This window comes from Bombina bombina, chromosome 1 (assembly GCF_027579735.1).
Source record: "Bombina bombina isolate aBomBom1 chromosome 1, aBomBom1.pri, whole genome shotgun sequence".
Classification (NCBI taxonomy): Eukaryota; Metazoa; Chordata; class Amphibia; order Anura; family Bombinatoridae; genus Bombina; species Bombina bombina.
This window is the reverse complement of record NC_069499.1, coordinates 1,494,796,598-1,494,816,907: the sequence shown is the minus strand read 5'-3', so window position 1 is coordinate 1,494,816,907 and position 20,310 is coordinate 1,494,796,598. Positions and strand designations below refer to the sequence as shown.

At 39.9% G+C, this 20,310-nt stretch overlaps 1 protein-coding gene across 1 annotated transcript in view; it reads right to left on the bottom strand.

Annotated features, from left to right (window-relative positions):
* RHBDL3 (rhomboid like 3) overlaps positions 1-20,310 on the bottom strand; it is a 242,917-nt gene that overhangs the window by 24,872 nt on the left and 197,735 nt on the right. Inside the window, exon 8 of the mRNA XM_053707554.1 lies at positions 7,168-7,228. Coding sequence (XP_053563529.1) covers positions 7,168-7,228 — 61 coding nt within the window. The remainder of the gene's footprint in view (positions 1-7,167; positions 7,229-20,310) is intronic.

Sequence of the window (20,310 nt, the reverse complement as noted above, 5' to 3'; positions counted from 1 at the left end):
GTCCAGAAGAGGGTCTGAAGTCTTCCTCCTATCCGGGCGATGTCTTCATCCAAGCGGGGGCTGAAGAGGTCCATCATCCGGCTGAAGTCTTCATCCAAGCGGGGGCTGAAGAAGTCTATCATTTGGCTGAAGTCTTCATCCAAGCGGTTGCTGAAGAGGTCCATCATCCGGCTGAAGTCTTCATCCAAGCGGGGGCTGAAGAGGTCCATCATCCAGCTGAAGTCTTCTATCAAGCGGCATCTTCAATCTTCTTTCTTCCGGCTCCATCTTCATCCCGCTGATGCGGAACATCCTTCCTCCACGACGAACTCCCGACGAATGAAGGTTCCTTTAAGGGACGTCATCCAAGATGGGGGCTATCAGCCAATCGGAATTAAGGTAGGAAAAATCTGATTGGCTGATTGAATCAGCCAATCAGATTCAAGTTCAATCCGATTGGCTGATCCAATCAGCCAATCAGATTGAGCTCGCATTCTATTGGCTGTTCCGATCAGCCAATAGAATGCAAGCTCAATCTGATTGGCTGATTGGATCAGCCAATTGGATTGAACTTGAATCTGATTGGCTGATTCAATCAGCCAATCAGATTTTTCCTACCTTCATTCCGATTGGCTGATAGAATCCTATCAGCTAATCGGAATTCGAGGGACGCCCTCGCTTGGATGAAGACTTCAGCCGGATGATGGACCTCTTCAGCCCCCGCTTGGATGAAGACTTCAGCCGGATGATGGACCTCTTCAGCCCCCGCTTAGATGAAGGCATTGCCCGGATAGGAGGAAGACTTCGGACCCTCTTCTGGACGGATCGGTGATACCCGGCGTGGTGAAGATAAGGTAGGAAGATCTTCAGGGGCTTAGTGTTAGGTTTATTTAAGGGGGGTTTGGGTTAGATTAGGGGTATGTGGGTGGTGGGTTGTAATGTTGGGGGGGGGTATTGTATGTTTTTTTTTACAGGCAAAAGAGCAGAATTCTTTGGGGCATGCCCCGCAAAAGGCCTTTTTTAAGGCTGGTAAGGTAAAAGAGCTTTTCAATTTTTATTTTAGAATAGGGTAGGGCATTTTTTTATTTTGGGGGGCTTTGTTATTTTATTAGGGGGCTTAGAGTAGGTGTAATTAGCTTAAAATTGTTGTAATATTTTTATAATGTTTGTAAATTCTTTTTTTATTTTTTGTAACTTAGTTTTTTTTTTATTTTTTGTACTTTAGTTAGTGTATTTATTTGTAGGTATTTGTATTTAATTTATTTATTGTTAATGTAGTGTTAGGTTTAATTGTAACTTAGGTTAGGATTTATTTTACAGGTAATTTTATAATTATTTTAAAGGGACAGTAAACCTTAAAAATAATGTTATATAATTCTGTACATAGTGCAGAATTATATAACATTATTTAGGTGCTATAGCCATAAAAGCATTTTTTACCCGTTTAATTTGCTAAAATACGGCGCTTTTACAGACCCGCTCTCTGCTCACAGGAGCGAGCTGCACTTAGTCTTATGGCGCGGTCGGGCCGGGCTGTGACTATACAGCTGGCCCGATGCGCTGACTAAAAATAACAGACCCGCTCAGCAGAGAGCAGAGAGTGGGTCTGTAAAAGCGCCGTATTTTAGCAAATTAAACGGGTAAAAAATGCTTTTATGGCTATAGCACCTAAATAATGTTATATAATTCTGCACTATGTGCAGAATTATATAACATTATTTTTAAGGTTTACTGTCCCTTTAACTAGGTAGCTATTAAATAGTAAATAACTATTTAATAGCTATTGTACCTAGTTAAAATAAATACAAAGTTGCCTGTAAAATAAATATAAATCCTAAAATAGCTACAATATAATTATTATTTATATTGTAGCTATATTAGGGTTTATTTTACAGGTAAGTATTTAGCTTTAAATAGGAATAATTTATTTAATAAGATTTATTTTATTTCGTTAGATAAAAATTATATTTTAACTTAGGGGGGTGTTAGGGTTAGGGTTAGACTTAGCTTTAGGGGTTAATACATTTATTAGAGTAGCGGTGAGGTCCGGTCGGCAGATTAGGGGTTAATAATTGTAGGTAGGTAGCGGCGACGTTAGGGGGGGGCAGATTAGGGGGTAATAAATATAATATAAGGGTCGGCGGGGGTTAGGGGCAACAGATTTGGGGTTCATAGGGATAACGTAAGTTGCGGTGGTGTACGGAGCGGCAGATTAGGGGTTAATAATAATATGCAGGGGTCAGCGATAGTGGGGGCGGCAGATTTAATAAGTGTAAGGTTAGGGGTGTTTAGACTCTGGGTACATGTTAGGGTGTTAGGTGCAGACTTAGGGAGTGTTTCCCCATAGGAAACAATGGGGCTGCGTTAGGAGCTGAACGCTGCTTTTTTGCAGGTGTTAGGTTTTTTTTCAGCTCAAACGGCCCCATTGTTTCCTATGGGGGAATCGTGCACGAGCACGTTTTTGAAGCTGGACGCGTCCGTAAGCACCACTGGTATTGAGAGTTGCAGTGGCGGTAAATTATGCTCTACGCTCCCTTTTTGGAGCATAACGCAGCCCTTCTGTGAACTCTAAATACCAGCGGTATTTAAAAGGTGCGGGGGGAAAAAAGCACGTAACGCACCCCTTTGGCCGCAGAACTCTAAATCTAGCCGATAATTAACCCCTCCAATTTACAGCCATCCTCTCCTGGGTAAAGCAATAGAAATTGAAATAGTACTGTTGACCCCTTAAAGGGACATACAAGTGCAAAAAGAAAATGCTGTAATATATTAAAGCACTTTGTTATTGTGCAATTGTTTGAATATAAAGTCAGGAGCTCCTGAGAAGCAATGCATTACTGGGAGCTAGCTGCACTCATTTGGTGAGCCAATGGCAAGAAACATCTATTTGTAGCCACCAATCGCTAGGTAGCTCCCAGTAGTGCATTGCTGCTTCTGAGCCCACCTAGGCATGCTTTTCAACATAGAATACAAAAAGAAATATAGTATATACTGATTTGGCGAGTCCATTATACAAACAGGCAAATACATTATTGGTCAAAACATTACCAAGGCTATACCTCCTCTATAGCTAAAGTGACTTCATACCTTAACCAACTTGCACTCCAAGATATCTGGAGAATCTTTCACCCGAATGATAGCAATTACACATTTTACTCACAAACTGACCCACACAAACGTTATACCAGAATAGGCTACAGTTTTACAGATGTATCTGGTTTTAGTTTATTAGTTCTTGGTCTGATCGTGCAGTGTTTCATTAGCAGCCCTCTAAACCAATGAAGTGGACAAAAAAACAAATGATTGCTTGATCATATAGATTTGTTTATTCATTCTAGCAGTTTGGCAGCTGCCAATACCTAAGATGGCGGCTTATAGGTAGTTGGGGGAGGTTTAGAGCTTTTTTTGGGGGATCAGGGAGGTTGGGGGTAAAGGGGGATCCTACACTGCAGAAAATTGAAAAAAGCCTTATTTTTTCATACTGGCAGACTTTCTGCCAGTACTTAAGATGGGGGGGACCATTGGGGGTGGGGGAGGGAAGAGAGCTGTTTGAGAGGGACCAGGGGGTGAGAAGTGTCAGGTGGGAGGGTAATCTTTACACTAAAGCTCAAAAATTAACCTTACAAGCTACCTGATTAACCCCTTCACTGTTGGGAATAATAAAAGTATGGTGCGTAGCTGCAATTAGCAGCTTTCTAATTACCAAAAAGCAATGGCAAAGTCATATATGTCTGCTATTTCTGAACAAAGGGGATCCCACAGAAGCTTTAACAACCAATTGTGCCATGAAAGCACAAGCTGTTTGTAAATAATTTCAGTGAGAAACCTAAAGTTTGTGCAAAAGTTAATGATTTTTGTTATTTGATCGCATTTGGCGGTGAAATGGTGGCATGAAATATATCAAAATGGGCCTAGATCAATACTTTGGGTTGTCTACTAAAAAAATAAATATAGTTTTGATAGGTAATAAAAAAAGCGCTATTTCCTTACCGGATCTGGTCTGTAATGACCAAGTTGGATTTGTCCTTGGTCGCGAGGCCAGGGATAACACCATCAAAGTAACGCAATTAATTAATCACGCTAGAATCTCAGGCCTCCCCTTGGTGCTTCTCTCCACTGACGCGGAGAAGGCCTTTGATAGGGTAAGTTGGCCTTTTCTGCGTCATGTCTTGGAGAAGATGGGATTTGGTCAGGCTTTTATCAACTCAGTTATTGCTTTATACTCTAACCCTAACGCTAGAATTAGGGTTAACAGTACCTTGTCGAAATCATTCGATATAAGGAACGGCACAAGGCAAGGATGCCGCTTATCCCCCTTGCTCTTCGCTTTGTCTATAGAGGTCCTTGCTCAGAAGGTGAGACTTAATCAGCGTATCAAGGGCATTAGGGTGGGGGACACTGAACATAAGCAGGCGCTTTACGCTGATGATGTCTTGTACACCTTAACCGACGCCTCGGAATCTCTCCCAGAGCTTCTCAAAGTACTGAAGGAGTATGGCAAAGCCTCTAATTTTTCCCTCAATTTGAGTAAATCTGAACTCTTAAATATTAACACTTGCCCAAGCGTAGTGCATTCTTTGCAAAAAAAGTATAAGATCACTCTAGCCACCAAGAAACTAAAATACCTTGGCATATACTTAACGTCGGACCCTTCGGATCTCTTTAAATATAACTATACCCCTCTCAAAAACGATATAGCGGCCGATCTATCTTCTTGGAAAAATAAATATATATCTTGGTTAGGCAGAATAGGGGTTGTCAAGATGAATATCCTGCCCCGAATTTTATATATGCTCCAGACACTCCCTATAACACTACCTAGAGGATATACCACCCAGTTGCAGAAACTTATTGAACAATATATATGGGCCAACACTAAACCTAGGATCCCTAAACGCACAACATATCTACCTAGGGATAGAGGGGGGCTGGGTATACCGGACATCTCTCTCTACAAGAGGGTGATAGGCCTGCAGAGAATAGTAGAATGGGCCCAAAATGCAAAACACAAAGCATGGGTTGACTTAGATAGACAGCTTTTTAAAATAAGTAATGTAGGCACTCTTGCGTGGCTCCCCCCCACCCAGTGCCCAAAGATGGTATATAAATACCACTTAATAGAGGAAACACTTAATAACTGGGACTCACTTACAGCGACCTCAACCCATGTCTCCACAAGCCCCTCTCCTCTAACGCCGGTCCTAGAAAACCCAGAGATCCCCTACCACAAAGTGGGATTCCATAGAATCCTACCCTACAAAATAAAAGAGGGCTCGGTCCTCGGCGTAGTGGAAAATGGGAAGGTTAAACCCCAAAATACACTGAGGGAATTCCAGCCCAAGATATTCTCTTCCTGGATGCAGTACAATCAGCTGATACATTACATCTCTAACCATAAAAGAAAACAAGATTTTGGTAGGTCACTTACCCCATTTGAGAGTCTCTGCACCGGAGAGGCTTTACCAAGACACTTAATTTCCCTCTTATATAAAATATTGGTCTCCCAGGGGACCGACATACTTCCGACATACACTGCACGCTGGTCTGAGGATTTGGGAACAGATATTAGCCCAGAGTTGTGGTTAAGGGCATTCAAATTGGTTAAAAAATCATCGGTCTCAGCGGCCATACAAGAATCGCATATCAAACTTATGAGCAGATGGTACTTGACCCCAGTACGACTACATAAAATTTTCCCAACTGTCAGCCCTATGTGTTGGAGGGGCTGCGGTGAACGGGGCTCCCTTTTGCACATATGGTGGACTTGCCCCACCTTGACATCCTTTTGGCCGGAGGTTTTAAAAAAGATATCAGAAATCCTCAACCTCTCAATCCCGAACACTCCGGAGACCCTACTATTTCTAGGGCTGCCCACAACACAAAGTCAGGCGCATCTTGCACTGTTGTTAATCATGCTTACTAGTGCTAAGAAACTGATTCCACAAAAATGGAAGACGCGAACCCCCCCCATTCTGGAGGACTGGTATACACAGGTGGAGGACATATTACTTTTAGAGAAATACCATTATCTTAAAAATCACAAATTAGATAAGTATGAGCTTATATTGGCTATTTGGCATGGCACGATATAGACAGTTTTTGGGTGTAGTGTGGCCTCTGTAGTACCGGGGGTGCTTCGCAACCCCTTCACCACCCCTCCCCACCTTTCTTCCTTTTTCTTTTTTTTCTTTTTTTTTTTTTTCCCTCTCTCACCCCTTCTTTCCTCTATCTCTTACTCTTTCTTTCTCTCTCCTTGATACCCCCCCTTCTATTAAATCATTGGTCTTTGCATTGTCCTTTACATCCTAATTAACATATTATTGGACATATATCATATAATGGTTTACAAGCAAAGGAAAAGGAAAAAAAAACTAAATAAAAAATGTATCCTTGTAAACTTTCGCTCCCAGTACATGTTTGAGGGTGAGAGTATATATCACTTAATCACTTTATGAAGAGTTTTCTTTGGATTTGTCTATTCTATGTATTTTGTATGGTTTTAACTCATATGTATAACTTTTCTTCAATAAAGCTTCTTTGAAAAAAAAAAAAAAAAAAAAAAAAGCGCTATTTCTTTTTAAATGTAGTGATGGCAAAAATGCTCTGGTCTTTTGGGGAAGTTTTAGTCTGCAATGCCCGGTCCTTAAAGGGATATTATACACTAGATTTTTCTTTGCATAAATGTTTTGTAGATGATCCATTTAAATAGCCCATACAGTTTAAAAAAAAAAAAAAAAAGTATAGTTTTGCTTATTTTTAAATAACATTGCTCTGATTTTCAGACTCCTAACCAAGCCCTAGATTTTTAGGAGAATACTGACGTATACCTACTCCAGCTTGCTCCTGTTTATGTAAAGGGTCTTTTCATATGCAAAAGAAGGGGGAGGGGGTAGTGTCTGTTATTTCCCACTTGCAGTGGGTGTTCCAGCTACATTTTAAACAGAGCTAAACTGGGAGCTTCTAAAGTTCTAAGTACGTTTTTAAACGGTTTTATACTGGATTTTTAGATCAGTATCTGTGCATATTATTTTATATAGTAGTGTCTATTACATGCAGTTATGTGAAAATTTGTGTATACTGTCCTTTTAAGGAGTTAAAATTGCATGCTCTGTCTGAAAGGTTAAAGCTTATTTTGCTAGTATTTTTCATATTCATCTATTATGTAGAGCAAACATATCATCTACTTACTGCATATAAGAGCAAAGGCCATACGTAATATCTTGAACTGACACTTCATCCCTGACCAGTTCTAAAAGAGACAGAAAATCAATATCAATTATTTTCTATCATGGATATAAAAAAACAGCAAACAAAATATCCGATCAATGTTTTAGAAATGCTGAAATGTATATGGGAAGGAAGAGAGAACACATGATTGCACACATTTTATTTTTAGATTTATTAGTGTACTATAAAATGTGTTTCCTCTTAAAGGGATATAAAACGCCAAAAATTTACTTTGTGATTCAGATAGAGCATAGAATTTAAAAAAAGTTTCCAATTTACTTCTATTATCAGAAGTGCTTTGTTCAAATCATATTCTTTGTTGAAGAGATACTCAAGTCTAGAGCACTACATCTATTGCTCTTGCAAACGGATAACATTCTTGCAAAACCTCTGCCATATAGTGCTCTAGACACATGCACGTTCCTGAGCTTACGCCCCTGTTTTTCAACAAAAGAAACCACAAGTACAAAGAAAGTTTGAGAATAAAAGTAAATTAGAAAGTTGTTTAAAGTTGCATTCTCTATCTGAATCATGAAAGAAAAAAATTGAATTCCGTGTCCCTTTAATGTATATTAAATGTATGAGAAATTGTTTCATTATGTTTAGTTTGGTATTTGAAATAGCTGTTTTTGCTCATTGAAACCGTAACCCATTGTTTTAAAAAACATGCCCATTTTAACCAGCTATTTCAGATATGACAATCTTTTTCTCTCCTACTCCTCACTGAGATGGTTGATTTCACTTGCTGCTTCCCGTTTACATATCATTTCTAAAGGGAATATGAATAATCATAGTTTCAAAATATGAGTTGGTTTCAAAAATTGTTTCTTAATGTTGTTTTTTTTTAGAAAAATATGAATGTTGTTTATTTTACTTCCTTTGCTGTATATAAACAAGCTCCCGCACATATCAACTAATTGCTGTGCAGAATGTAGGTGGTTTAAGCTTTTGCATTACACAGAATGCACTCAAGCCTTTCATGGGGCATGGAAACACTACAACTTTTAGATTTAAATTACAGGAAGAGCAGGCAAAATAATAAAAACAACTAAAGTGCTTATTTAATGAATACAATCTTAAAAGGACTCTGAACCCAATTTTTTTTGGTCATGTTTCAGATAGAGCATGACATTTTAAGCAACTTTCTAATGTACTCATTATCACTTTTTCTTCATTCTCTGGCTATCTTTATTTTAAAAGCAGGAATGTAAATCCTAGCAGCCAGCCCATTTTAGGTTCAGCACCATGGATAGCGCTTGCTTATTGGAGGCTTACATCTACCCACCAATACGCAAGCAAAACCCAGATCTCAACCAAAAATGGGCCGGCTCCTATGCATCACATTCCTGCTTTTTAAATAAAGATGGCAAAAAAACGAAGAAAAATTAATAATAGGAGTAAATTAGAAAGTTACTTAAAATGTCATGCTCTATCTGAATCATGAAAGAAAAAAATTGGGTTCAGTGTCCCTTTAAGTTTACTGTTCCTTTAACTAATTCAAGCTTCCAATTGGTGCTTCCAATTAAAGGGACAGTCTACACCAGAATTGTTATTGTTTAAAAGATAGATAATCCCTTTATTACCCATTCCCCAGTTTTGCATACCCAACACTGTTATATTAATACACTTTTTACCTTTGATTACCTTGTATCTAAGCATCTGCAGACTGCCCCCTTATTTCAGTTCTTTTGACAGACTTGCATTTTAGCCAATCAGTGCTGGTGTGAGCACAATGTTAGCTATATGACACATGTGAACTAACACCATCTAGTGGTGAAAAACTGTCAAAATGCATTTAGAAAAGAGGCGGCCTTCAATGTCTAAGAAATTAGCATATGAACCGCCTAGGTTTAGGTTTCAACTAAGCATACCAAGAGAACAAAGCAAAATTGGTGATAAAAGTAAATTGGAAAATTGTTTAAAATTACATGCCCTATCGGAATCATGAAAGTTTATTTTGGACTAGACTGTCCCTTTAATTTCAATGTCTAAGTCCAAACACCACCTGATCTACATAAGACCCTCGAGATCATTATATGAAATTTTTAATTATATGTATTAAAAAAAAAACTGTTTCATTACATATGTTATCCTCCTTTCCTATAATTTAATTCTAAAAATAGTAAGTTTTCCAATTCCTGTTAAAATTGGAAGTGCAGACTCCTGACTTAGCACTGCAATATTGAACACAGTCATTGTTTGCATGCTCTAGTGACTCATTATAGCTGTCCCTAACTGGCCTTACCAGAGAATGAATAAAAAAGAGTATTGCACATACACTAAACAATTACGAAGTGATGTTAAATAATAAACTTTATTTAATCCTTTTAATAGTGTGTAGTGATACTAGTAGTTGACATATGGGGCGAGATTACATATGCGGCGCAAGATTAAGCACAACTGCTGAAACCCACCCCGCCCGTAATTTCATCTCGCACTTTGGGGTATCACATAAACCCCGCCGGGAGTTCATGAAGTGCCGTAAGTCGGATAAACTAGCGATGTCCAGAAATGAGCGTAAATACAAATTTCTGGAGCCGCCAGTGACTTTTGGCACTTTAGAAACTGCTGGCGCCTAAGAAAATAAAAAAAAATATAAAATCTCCCTTAAAAGTCTAACCCGCCTTCCAAAAATAATCCCGACACGTAAAACCCTTATATCCGCCATCAAACCCACATCAGAACTAATAATAAAAGTATTACCCCCTAAACCAACAACCCCCCACAACGCAATATGTCTAATTAAACAATTAACCCCTAATCCGCCATTCACACACATTGCAATCTACCTAATAAAGTATTAACCCCTAAATCCGCCAACCCCAACATCGCAAACTACCTAATAAATGTATTAACCCCTAATCCGCCATTCACCCACATTGCAAAGTCCCTATTAAAACTATTAACCCCTAATCCGTCATTAACCCACATCGCAACAAACCTTATAAAACTATTAACCCCTAAACCGCCAAACCCCCACAATGCAAGTACCCTAATCAACATATTAACCCCTAATCCGCCAAACCCCCACAACACAAAGAACTAACAGGTAGATTACGAGTTTTGCGTTACGGCTTTTAACACTGAAAAAATGTCAATTTCAGCATAATGGCAGAAATACAGTTATTGCAAGTCGCGTCAGTATTGCTATACCGCAAGCATTTTAGCTTGTAACACAACGTCCATTTCGCACTCAAAAAAATTAAGTTTTTGCGTGGGATTTTCATAGCGCCGATATTACAAGTTGTGCGGTGAGGCTAAAAAGCTTGCATTACAGCCTATACATGATCCATACCACCATCTGAGACTAGTAGTTATGAGTTTTGTGTAGCAAAATGTTTCACAAAACTCATAACTTAAGTGTTAGAAAGTACACTAACACCCATAAACTACCTATTAACCCTTAAACTGCCACCTTCCCGCATCGCAAAAACACTATTTAAAACGTATTAACCTGTAATCTGCCGCCCACCCACATTGCGACTATTAAATACATTTATTAACCCCTAATCTGCTGCTCTCGACATCACCGACACTAATAAAAATTATTAACCCCTATTCCCCCGATCCCTGACATCACCACCACTATAATAAAGTTATTAACTCCTATTCCGCCGCTTCACGACATCACCGCCACTATAATAAAGTTATTAACCCCTAAACCTCCGGCCTCCCACATCTCCGCACCTAAATAAACCTAATAACCCCTAAACCTCCAGCCTCCCACATCTCTGCCACTAAATAAACCTATTAACTCCAACACCGCCGGCCCCCCACATTGAATAACACTAAATTAAACTATTAACCCCTAATCCTAACACCCCCCTAATTTTAAATTAAAATTACAATATAACTATAGATAAATAAATAAAAACTTACCTGTGATATAAAAATAAACCTAACATTAAACTATAAATTAACCTAACCTTATTCTAATAAAATAAAAAAATACTACCAATTAAAAAAATCTTAATTACAAATTTAAAAAAACCTAACACTTTGAAAAAAAATTACAAAATTATGAAACACTAAATTATGAAAAATAAAAAACACTAAGCTTACAAAAAATAATAAACGAAATGATCAAAAATAAAAACAATTACACCTAATTTAATAGCCCTATATATAGTCCAAAATAAAAACAACCCCTATACTACAATAAACTACCAATAGCGCTTAAAAAGGAAATTTATGCTTACCTGATAAATTTATTTCTTTTACGATATCACGAGTCCACGGATTTCATCCTTACTTGTGGGATTTATCCTCCTGCTAGCAGGAAGTGGCAAAGAGCACCACAGCAGAGCTGTATATATAGCTCCTCCCTTCCTTCCACCTCCAGTCATTCGACCGAAGTTAGGAAGAGAAAGGAAAAGCTAAAGGTGCAGAGGTGATTGAAGTTTATAAAAATAATTACATACCTGTCTTAGGAATGACAGGGTGGGCCGTGGACTCGTTATATCGTAAAAGAAATAAATTTATCAGGTAAGCATAAATTTCCTTTTCTTTTACAAGATGTGACGAGTCCACGGATTTCATCCTTACTTGTGGGATACAATACCAAAGCTACAGGACACGGATGAAAGGGAGGGACAAGACAGGAACCTAAACGGAAGGCACCACTGCTTGAAGAACCTTTCTCCCAAAAACAGCTTAAGAAGAAGCAAAAGTGTCAAATTTGGAAAATTTGGAAAAAGTGTGAAGAGACGACCAAGTTGCAGCCTTGCAAATCTGTTCAACAGAAGCATTGTTTTTAAATGCCCATGAGGAAGCCACAGCCCTAGTAGAATGAGCCGTTATTCTTTCAGGGGGCTGCTGTCCAGCAGTCTCATAAGCCAGACATATGATACTCTTCAGCCAAAAGGAAAGAGAGGTAGCCGTAGCTTTCTGACCCCTACGCTTTCCAGAAAAAACAATGAATAATGAAGATGATTGATGGAAATCCTTAGTCGTCTGCAAGTAAAATTTCAGGGCACGGACCACGTCCAAGTTTTGCAACATACGCTTCTTCTTAGAAGAAGGGTTAGGACATAATGAAGGAACCACAATTTCCTGATTAATATTCTTATTAGATACAACCTTAGGAAGGAATCCAGGTTTGGTATGTAAAATCACCTTATCAGAATGGAAGATAAGATAAGGCGAATCACATTGTAACGCTGAAAGCTCAGAAACTCTGCGAGCAGAAGAAATAGCAACCAAAAACAAAACTTTGCAAGATAATAACTTAATATCTATGGAATGCATGGGTTCAAACGGAACCCCTTGAAGAACATTAAGAGCTAAATTCAAACTCCAGGGTGGAGCAATTGGTCTAAACACAGGCTTGATTCTGGTCAGAGCCTGACAAAAAGACTGAACATCTGGAACATCTGCCAAACGTTTGTGTAGTAAAATTGACAAAGCAGATATTTGTCCCTTTAAGAAACTAGCTGACAACCCTTTCTCCAATCCTTCTTGGAGAAAAGACAGAATCCTGGGAATCCTAACTCTACTCCATGAGTAGCCCTTGGATTCACGCCAACAAAGATATTTACGCCATATCTTATGGTAGATTTTTCTAGTGCTTGAATCAAAGTATCAATGACCGAATCAGAGAACCCCCGATTAGATAAAATCAAGCGTTCAATCTCCAAGCAGTCAGTTGCAGAGAAACTAGATTTGGGTGTTTGAAGGGTCCCTGAATGAGAAGGTCCTGCCTCAATGGAAGCTTCCACGGCGGCAGAGAGGACATGCCCACTAGATCGGCATACCAAGTCCTGCGAGGCCACGCAGGCGCGACTAGAATTACTGAAGCCCTCTCCTGTTTGAACTGAGCAATCACCCGGGGAAGGAGAGCAAATGGTGGAAACACATAAGCTAGGTTGAACGACCAAGGCATCTATCAGTTCGGCCTGAGGATCCCTTGACCTGGATCCATATCTTGGGATCTTGGCATTATGAGGAGACGCCATCAGATCCAATTTCGGTCTGCCCCATCTGAGGATCAGAGTGGCAAAGACCTCCGGATGAAGTTCCCACTCCCCCAGATGAAACGTCTGTCTGCTTAAAAAGTCAGCTTCCCAGTTGTCCACTCCTGGGCTGTAGATTGCTGACAGATAACAAGAGTGAGTTTCCGCCCACCGAATTATCTTGGATACTTCTGTCATCGCTAAGGAACTCCTTGTTCCTCCCTGATGATTGATGTAAGCCACAGTCGTGATGTTGTCCGACTGGAAATGGATGAATTTGGCCGAAGCCAACTGAGGCCACGCCTGAAGCTCATTGAATATTGCTCTTAATTCCAGAATATTGATTGGAAGGAGAGAGTCCGGCTGAGTCCACACACCCTGAGCCTTCAGGAAATTCCAGACTGCACCCCAGCCTAGTAGACTGGCGTCCATTGTCACTGTCACCCATGAGGGTCTGCGGAAGCACATCCCTTGGGACAGATGATCATGCGACAACCACCAAAGAAGAGAGTCTCTTGTCTCCTGATCCAGATCTATCTGAGGAGACAAATTTGCATAATCTCCATTCCACTGCCTGAGCATGCTCAGTTGTAGTAATCTTAGATGAAAACGAGCAAACGGAATGATGTCCATTGCCGCCACCATCAATCCAATTACCTCCATGCACTGAGCCACTGATGGCCGAGGATTGGACTAAAGAGCTAGGCATGTATTCAGAATCTTTTACTTTCTGACCTCCGTCAAGAAAATCTTCATAGATATGGAATCTATTAGAGTTCCCAAGAAGGGAACCCTTGTCTGTGAAATTAATGAACTCTTTTCTAGATTCACTTTCCACCCGTGAGTCCTCAGAAAGGACAGAACCATGTCTGTATGAGACTTTGCCAGATGGTAAGACGATGCCTGGATCAGAGTATCATCCAGATAAGGCACCACTGCAATGCCCCGCGGCCTGAGAACCGCTAGAAGTGACCCTAGAACCTCTGTGAAGATCCTGGGTGCCGTGGGCCAACCTGAAGAGAAGGGCCACAAACTGAAAATGTTTGTCCAGAAAGGCAAACCTTAGGAACTGGTGATGATCCTTGTGGATAGGAATATGAAGATATGCATCCTTTAAGTCCACGGTAGTCATATATTGACCCTCCTGGATCAATGGCAGAATTGTTCGAATGGTCTCCATCTTGAAGAATGGGACTCTGAGAAACTTGTTTAGACTCTTTAAATCTAAAATAGGACGAAACGTTCCCTCTTTTTTGGGAACCACAAAGAGATTTGAGTAAAACCCCAGCCCCTGTTCCAGTATGGGAACGGGACAAATTACTCCCATAGTAGAGAGGTCTTTTACACAACGTAAGAATGCCTCTCTTTTTATCTGGTTTACAGACAATCTTGAAAGAAGAAATCTCCCCCTTGGGGGAGAACTTTTGAATTCCAGTTGATACCCTTGGGACACGATTTCCAGTGTCCAAGGATCCTGAACATCTCTTACCCAAGCCTGGGTAAAGAGAGAAAGTCTGCCCCCTACTAGATCTGGTCCCGGATTGGGGGCCACCCCTTCATGCTGTTTGGGTAGCAGCAGCAGGCTTTTTGGTTTGCTTACCCTTGTTCCAAGCCTGGTTGGGTCTCCAAACAGACTTGGCCTGAGTAAAATTCCCTTCCTGCTTGGTGGAAGAAGAGGGGACTCCTTTAAAGTTCCGAAAGAAACGAAAATTACTTTGTTTCCCCCTCAGTTTAGCAGTTCTATCTTGAGGAAGGAGATGACCCTTACCTCCCATAATGTCAGAAATTATTTCTTTCAAGTCAGGCCCGTATAGGGTTTTTCCTTTGAAAGGAATAGCCAAAAGTTTTGACTTAGATGACACATCAGCAGACCAAGATTTTAACCATAACGCTCTACGCGCTAAAATGGCAAATCCGGCATTCTTAGCCGCCAATTTGGCAATCTGAAAGGCGGCATCTGTAATAAAAGAATTAGCCAGCTTAAGAGCCTTAATTCTATCTAAAATATCCTCTAAAGGAGTCTCAGTCTTAAGAGACTCTTCTAATGCATCAAACCAGAAGGCCGCTGCAGTGGTAACTGGTACAATGCAGGCCGTCGGTTGTAAAAGGAAACCCTGATGAATAAACAGTTTCTTTAGCAGACCCTCCAATTTCTTATCCATAGGGTCTTTGAAAGCACAACTGTCCTCAATAGGAATAGTTGTACGCTCAGCTAGGGTAGATATAGCTCCCTCCACCTTAGGGACTGTCTGCCAAAAGTCCCGATCAGTGTCAGCTATGGGATACATCTTTTTAAAATTAGGAGACGATGAGAACGGGATACCCGGTCTGTCCCATTCCCTCTTAATAATCTCCGAAATTCTCTTAGGAACCGGGAAAACATCAGTGTAAGCAGGTACCTCTAAGTATTTGTCCATCTTACACAATTTCTCTGGTGGTACCACAATAGAGTCACAATCATCCAGAATCACTAAAACCTCCCGAAGTAACAGGCAGAGGTGTTCAAGCTTAAATCTAAAGGACATGACGTCCGAGTCCGTCTGAGGCAAGACACTTCCCGAATCGGAAAGTTCCCCCTCAGACAGAAGTTCCCTGACCCCCAAATCAGATCCCTGTGAGGGTACATCGGAAATAGCTAACAAAGCATCAGAGGTCTCAGTATTCACATTGACTTCTGTCCTGCTGCGTTTGCCCTGTAACACTGGCAACTTAGATAATACCTCTGTAAGGGTAGTTGACATAACTGCAGCCATATCCTGCAGAGTAAATGAATTAGACGCGGTTGAAGAACCCGGCGTCGCTTGGGTGGGCATTAAAGGTTGTGACGCTTGGGGAAAATTTGGCGGCATATCCTGATTCTCCTCAGACTGAGAATATTGAGCTCTGAGTTCAATTATAAAAACAAAAGTGATAAAACAAAAAACGTGTACTGCGCCTTTAAATAATAAAAGCGCAACAATTTTTCTGTTAACTGCAATTATGACAAAATAGAGTTTGCGGTAATAAAAAATGCCCTTATGTGTTCCAATAAACCTTACAATATTGCACCGCTTGTTTGGCAAGCTATTTATCAATTAATATCAACTTTTATGAAGTTTATGAATTTTGTCAACACTTAAGGCCTCTGCACCTCGCCACAGCACTGCTGTGGCGCCTACCTGCCCCCAAATTATGCTGCTTCGGCTTAGATAGCGATCCTAAGTCCCTCTGTACCACTGGAGTACAAATCAACTTAGGTCCCACCGGAGCTCAGGACCGTGCTGCTTGTTCCGGCTGAAGACTGAGCGACTGAGCGCGCGAAAATAGGCCCCGCCCACCGTGGGCGTACTCGAGCCACACTTAAGCCCGCATGGACCGAAAACCAAACATGTCAATGTTATTAACCTGAATGAGAAAAACGCCATGTGCCCCTCATCATACACACTTTCACAAAAAAAATGCCAAAACAAACATAATAAAGCTCTCTCTCAGGCCTGTTATTTTGTATGACCCAAAAAAACTCCAGCCCATAGATAGCAAAACTGCATCTCCCGGTGTCTGCCCACATATGAATAAGTGAAAATCAAACACACTGATAATATCATTATAACAAAAGGGGATCCAGGAACACCATTTTTATATCTATAGTGCTTACTGTGTATCCCTCCCCAGTAAGGGAAAAATGTCAGCCTGTTCTGATGTAACCAGTCTCCCCAGAAACAAATGATTATCATGATTGGTTACAGGTCCCCATTACTATGTATGCTCTGTGTGTCCATTGGTTGATACACACACACCTCCGTTGCCATGGATACCACGAAACTAAAATCACGAACCCCTGTGATTCCTTAGGACCATGGGATCGTTACTAGCTTTTCGTTTTTTCTTGTGGGTATCCACTTATACTGTGACAATCCTATTATTCATTTATTATTTTTTCATTTATTTTTTCATTCTACTTAGCGATGGCACTGAGCGTGACTATACACGCCCCCTTTGGCTACACAACATATGTGATCCGTACTCCCTAGTCTCATGATAGCTTTGCAATGTCACTATCGTTTTTGTATAGCACATAAGGGAAATAGGAACGCAAGTTCTTTAGGAGCTATTATTTACTCCTTCATAACCTTGGTTTATAACAGACGATTTTGTCATTTTACACAGTTTTTTAGTTCACGCGATTGACCACGCCCTCCATATTAACATCAATCTATGTCATTTGAGATCCCCACACCTCCGTTGTCATAGCAAAAGCGATTGACCTTATACAATACTGTGACTGTTTTTTGCTTCTTTATATCATATAAGGCAAATAGGAATACAAGGTATTCAGGAGCTATCATTTCCCTCCTTATATTTTATACAGTCTTTTATTTCATGCGATTGACCACGCCCCTCATACTGACATCATTCTATATCACGCCCCCTTATCTGAAATCACATTAGGATTGTTTTTATTACATATTCGTGAGTTTAAATAACTCTTCTATTCTTAATTATTTTAATTTTCTCCCCAATCTGGAGCTAACAGCCTAATAGTGAAAATTAAAAATAAAAATATATTTTTTAACACAGTATGATTGATACATTTGTAATACAAACATTTTTTATGCTCCACCACTGAGTAATGGAATATACCATTACCAGTGGGTCACAGGTTCATTTGATCTGTTACCCAATATACAATTATATTTTTATACTTTATTCTCTATATATAAAATTAGGGATTTGTTGTCCTTGGAAAAATGATCAGTGCTTATTATTTGCTTATATATAAATGTATTATATTAACATATCATCTATTTATTTATGTTAACCCTTTACCCCCGTCATATGTATTTTGGTATTTCCCGCTAGGGGTGTGTAATTTTTCTGACTTCTGATTGGCTCTATTTGGTTTTAAATATGGCAGCTGAGAGTTTGTTTTTCATAGCCTGATGAAACAGTGTGTTACACTGAGAAACACGTTGCTGTTGTTTTTATCTTTACAATAAATTTTAAAAATCTTTTTAACTCTCCATCTGCTGCTTAATCATCTTTTATTTGATCCTGTGAACTTTCCATCATTTGGAGTTATAGACACTCTACCCTTCCAAGTGGAGTACCTTTGGACCTGTTGGGCCGACCACTGCTGTACAGGCTCCCTTCTCTGGCCTCTCCCTGGTGAGACGAGGATCCCCTTTTGTGACACCATCATTTGGTCTACCGGACGACGAGTGGTTCTGGATTGCTGGTATTGCACATCAGTGCTTTACATCTTGTGAGTAGGATTCTTCAGCTCTTCTCTGTTTTTAATTGTTTATGATCTGCACTATGTGGCACCCTCTATTCTGCTTTCCATAGATTCTCTTGACCTGTGTCATGGCACAACACCCTGCAGGAGCGGCCTATTGCTTTGGATGTGCATCATTTGAAACCACCTGAAACTGCATAAGCAGGACTGTCACATCATCATACATCATCCATTGGACTATTAGTCTGTATATTTCTATACCCTGGTTTATTGTTAATCTATTTAAATATTTAGATATATTAGTTTATTGTTTTATTACTTATATTCTCCAGCACTTGATTCATTTGCCCTAGGCGCCTCTTACAAGTACCCTGGTGACGCCTGTTATCACTAGCGTACTAGTTGTCATTTAAAAGGCATTTAGCTCTTTTTCAAAAGCCCAAACTCTAATCTGAACCCCCCCCCCTCAAAAAAAACCAACCTAACACTAACCCCAGAATATCTACTCACGGTTGCTGAAGTCCGGACATCCAGGCAGCAAGAAGTCTTCACCCAGGCAGCGACATCTTCATCCATCGTGGGGGCGTCTTCTATCTTCATCCCGGCAGTGCAGAGCGGCGAAGACACAGCCAGTTCAAAACAGCCAATAGGATGAGAGCTACTGAAATCCTATTGGCTGTTCAAATCAGACCGTATGAAGAGGACGCCCCGCGCAGGATGTCTTCGCCGCTCCGCACCGCCGGCATGAAGATAGAAGATGCACCCGCGATGGATGAAGATGTCGCCGCCTGAAAGAAGACTTCTCGCCGTCTGGATGTCCGGACTTCAGAAACCGTGAGTAGATATTCTGGGGCTAGTGTTAGGTAATTTTTTTTATGTGTTTTTGTTTTCAGATTAGGGTTTGGGCTTTTGAAAAAGAGCTAAATGCCATTTTAAGGGCAATGAAAAAAAGCTGAATGCCCTGCCCATACAAATGCCCCTTTAGGGGCAATGGGTAGCTTAGGTTTTTTTTAGAGTTAGTTTTTTTTATTTTGGGGGGTTGGTTGAGTGGTGGGTTTTACTGTTGGGGAGACTTTGTATTTTTTTTACAGGTAAAAGAGCGGTTTAACTTAGGGCAATGCCCTAAAAAGGCCCTTTCAAGGGCTATTTTTAGTTTATTGTAGGCTAGGGGGTGTTTTTATTTTGGGGGGCTTTTTTATTTTTATAGGCCTATTAGATTAGGTGTAATTGTTTATATTTTTGATAATTTAGTTTATTTATTTTTTTAAGTTTAGTGTTTTTTATTTTTCGTAATTTAGTGTTTATTATTTTTTGTAAATTTAGATTTTTTAAATTTTTTCGTAGTGTTAGTTTTTTTTAAATGTGTAATTTAGATTTTCTAATTGGTAGTTTTTTTATTTTATTGGAATGATTATGTTAGGTTAATTTATAGTTTAAATTTAGGATTTTTTATGTCACAGGTAAGTTTTTATTTATTTAAATATAGTTATATTGTAATTTTAATTTAAAGTTAGGGGGTGTTAGGTTTAGGGGTTAATCGTTTAATTTAGTGTTTTGCTTTGTGGGGGGCCGTTTAGGGGTTATTAGGTTTATTTAGTTGCGGAGATGTGGGAGGCCAGAAGTTTAGGGGTTAATAGGTTTATTTAGTTGCGGAGATGTGGGAGGCCTAAAGGGTTAAGGGGTTAATAAGTTTTTTTAGTTGCGGAGATGTCGGTGAGCGGCGGAATAGGGGTTAATAACTTTTATTAGTGTTGGCGATGTCAGGAGCGGCAGATTAGGGCTTAATAACTTTATTATAGTGTCTGCGATGTTGAAGGGTCGGCGGATTAGGGTTCTTTAGACTTGGGGATTATGTTATGGTGTTAGGTTAACAACTTTATTATAGTGGCAGTGATGTAGGGGAGCGGTGGAATAGGGATTAATAACTTTATTATAGTG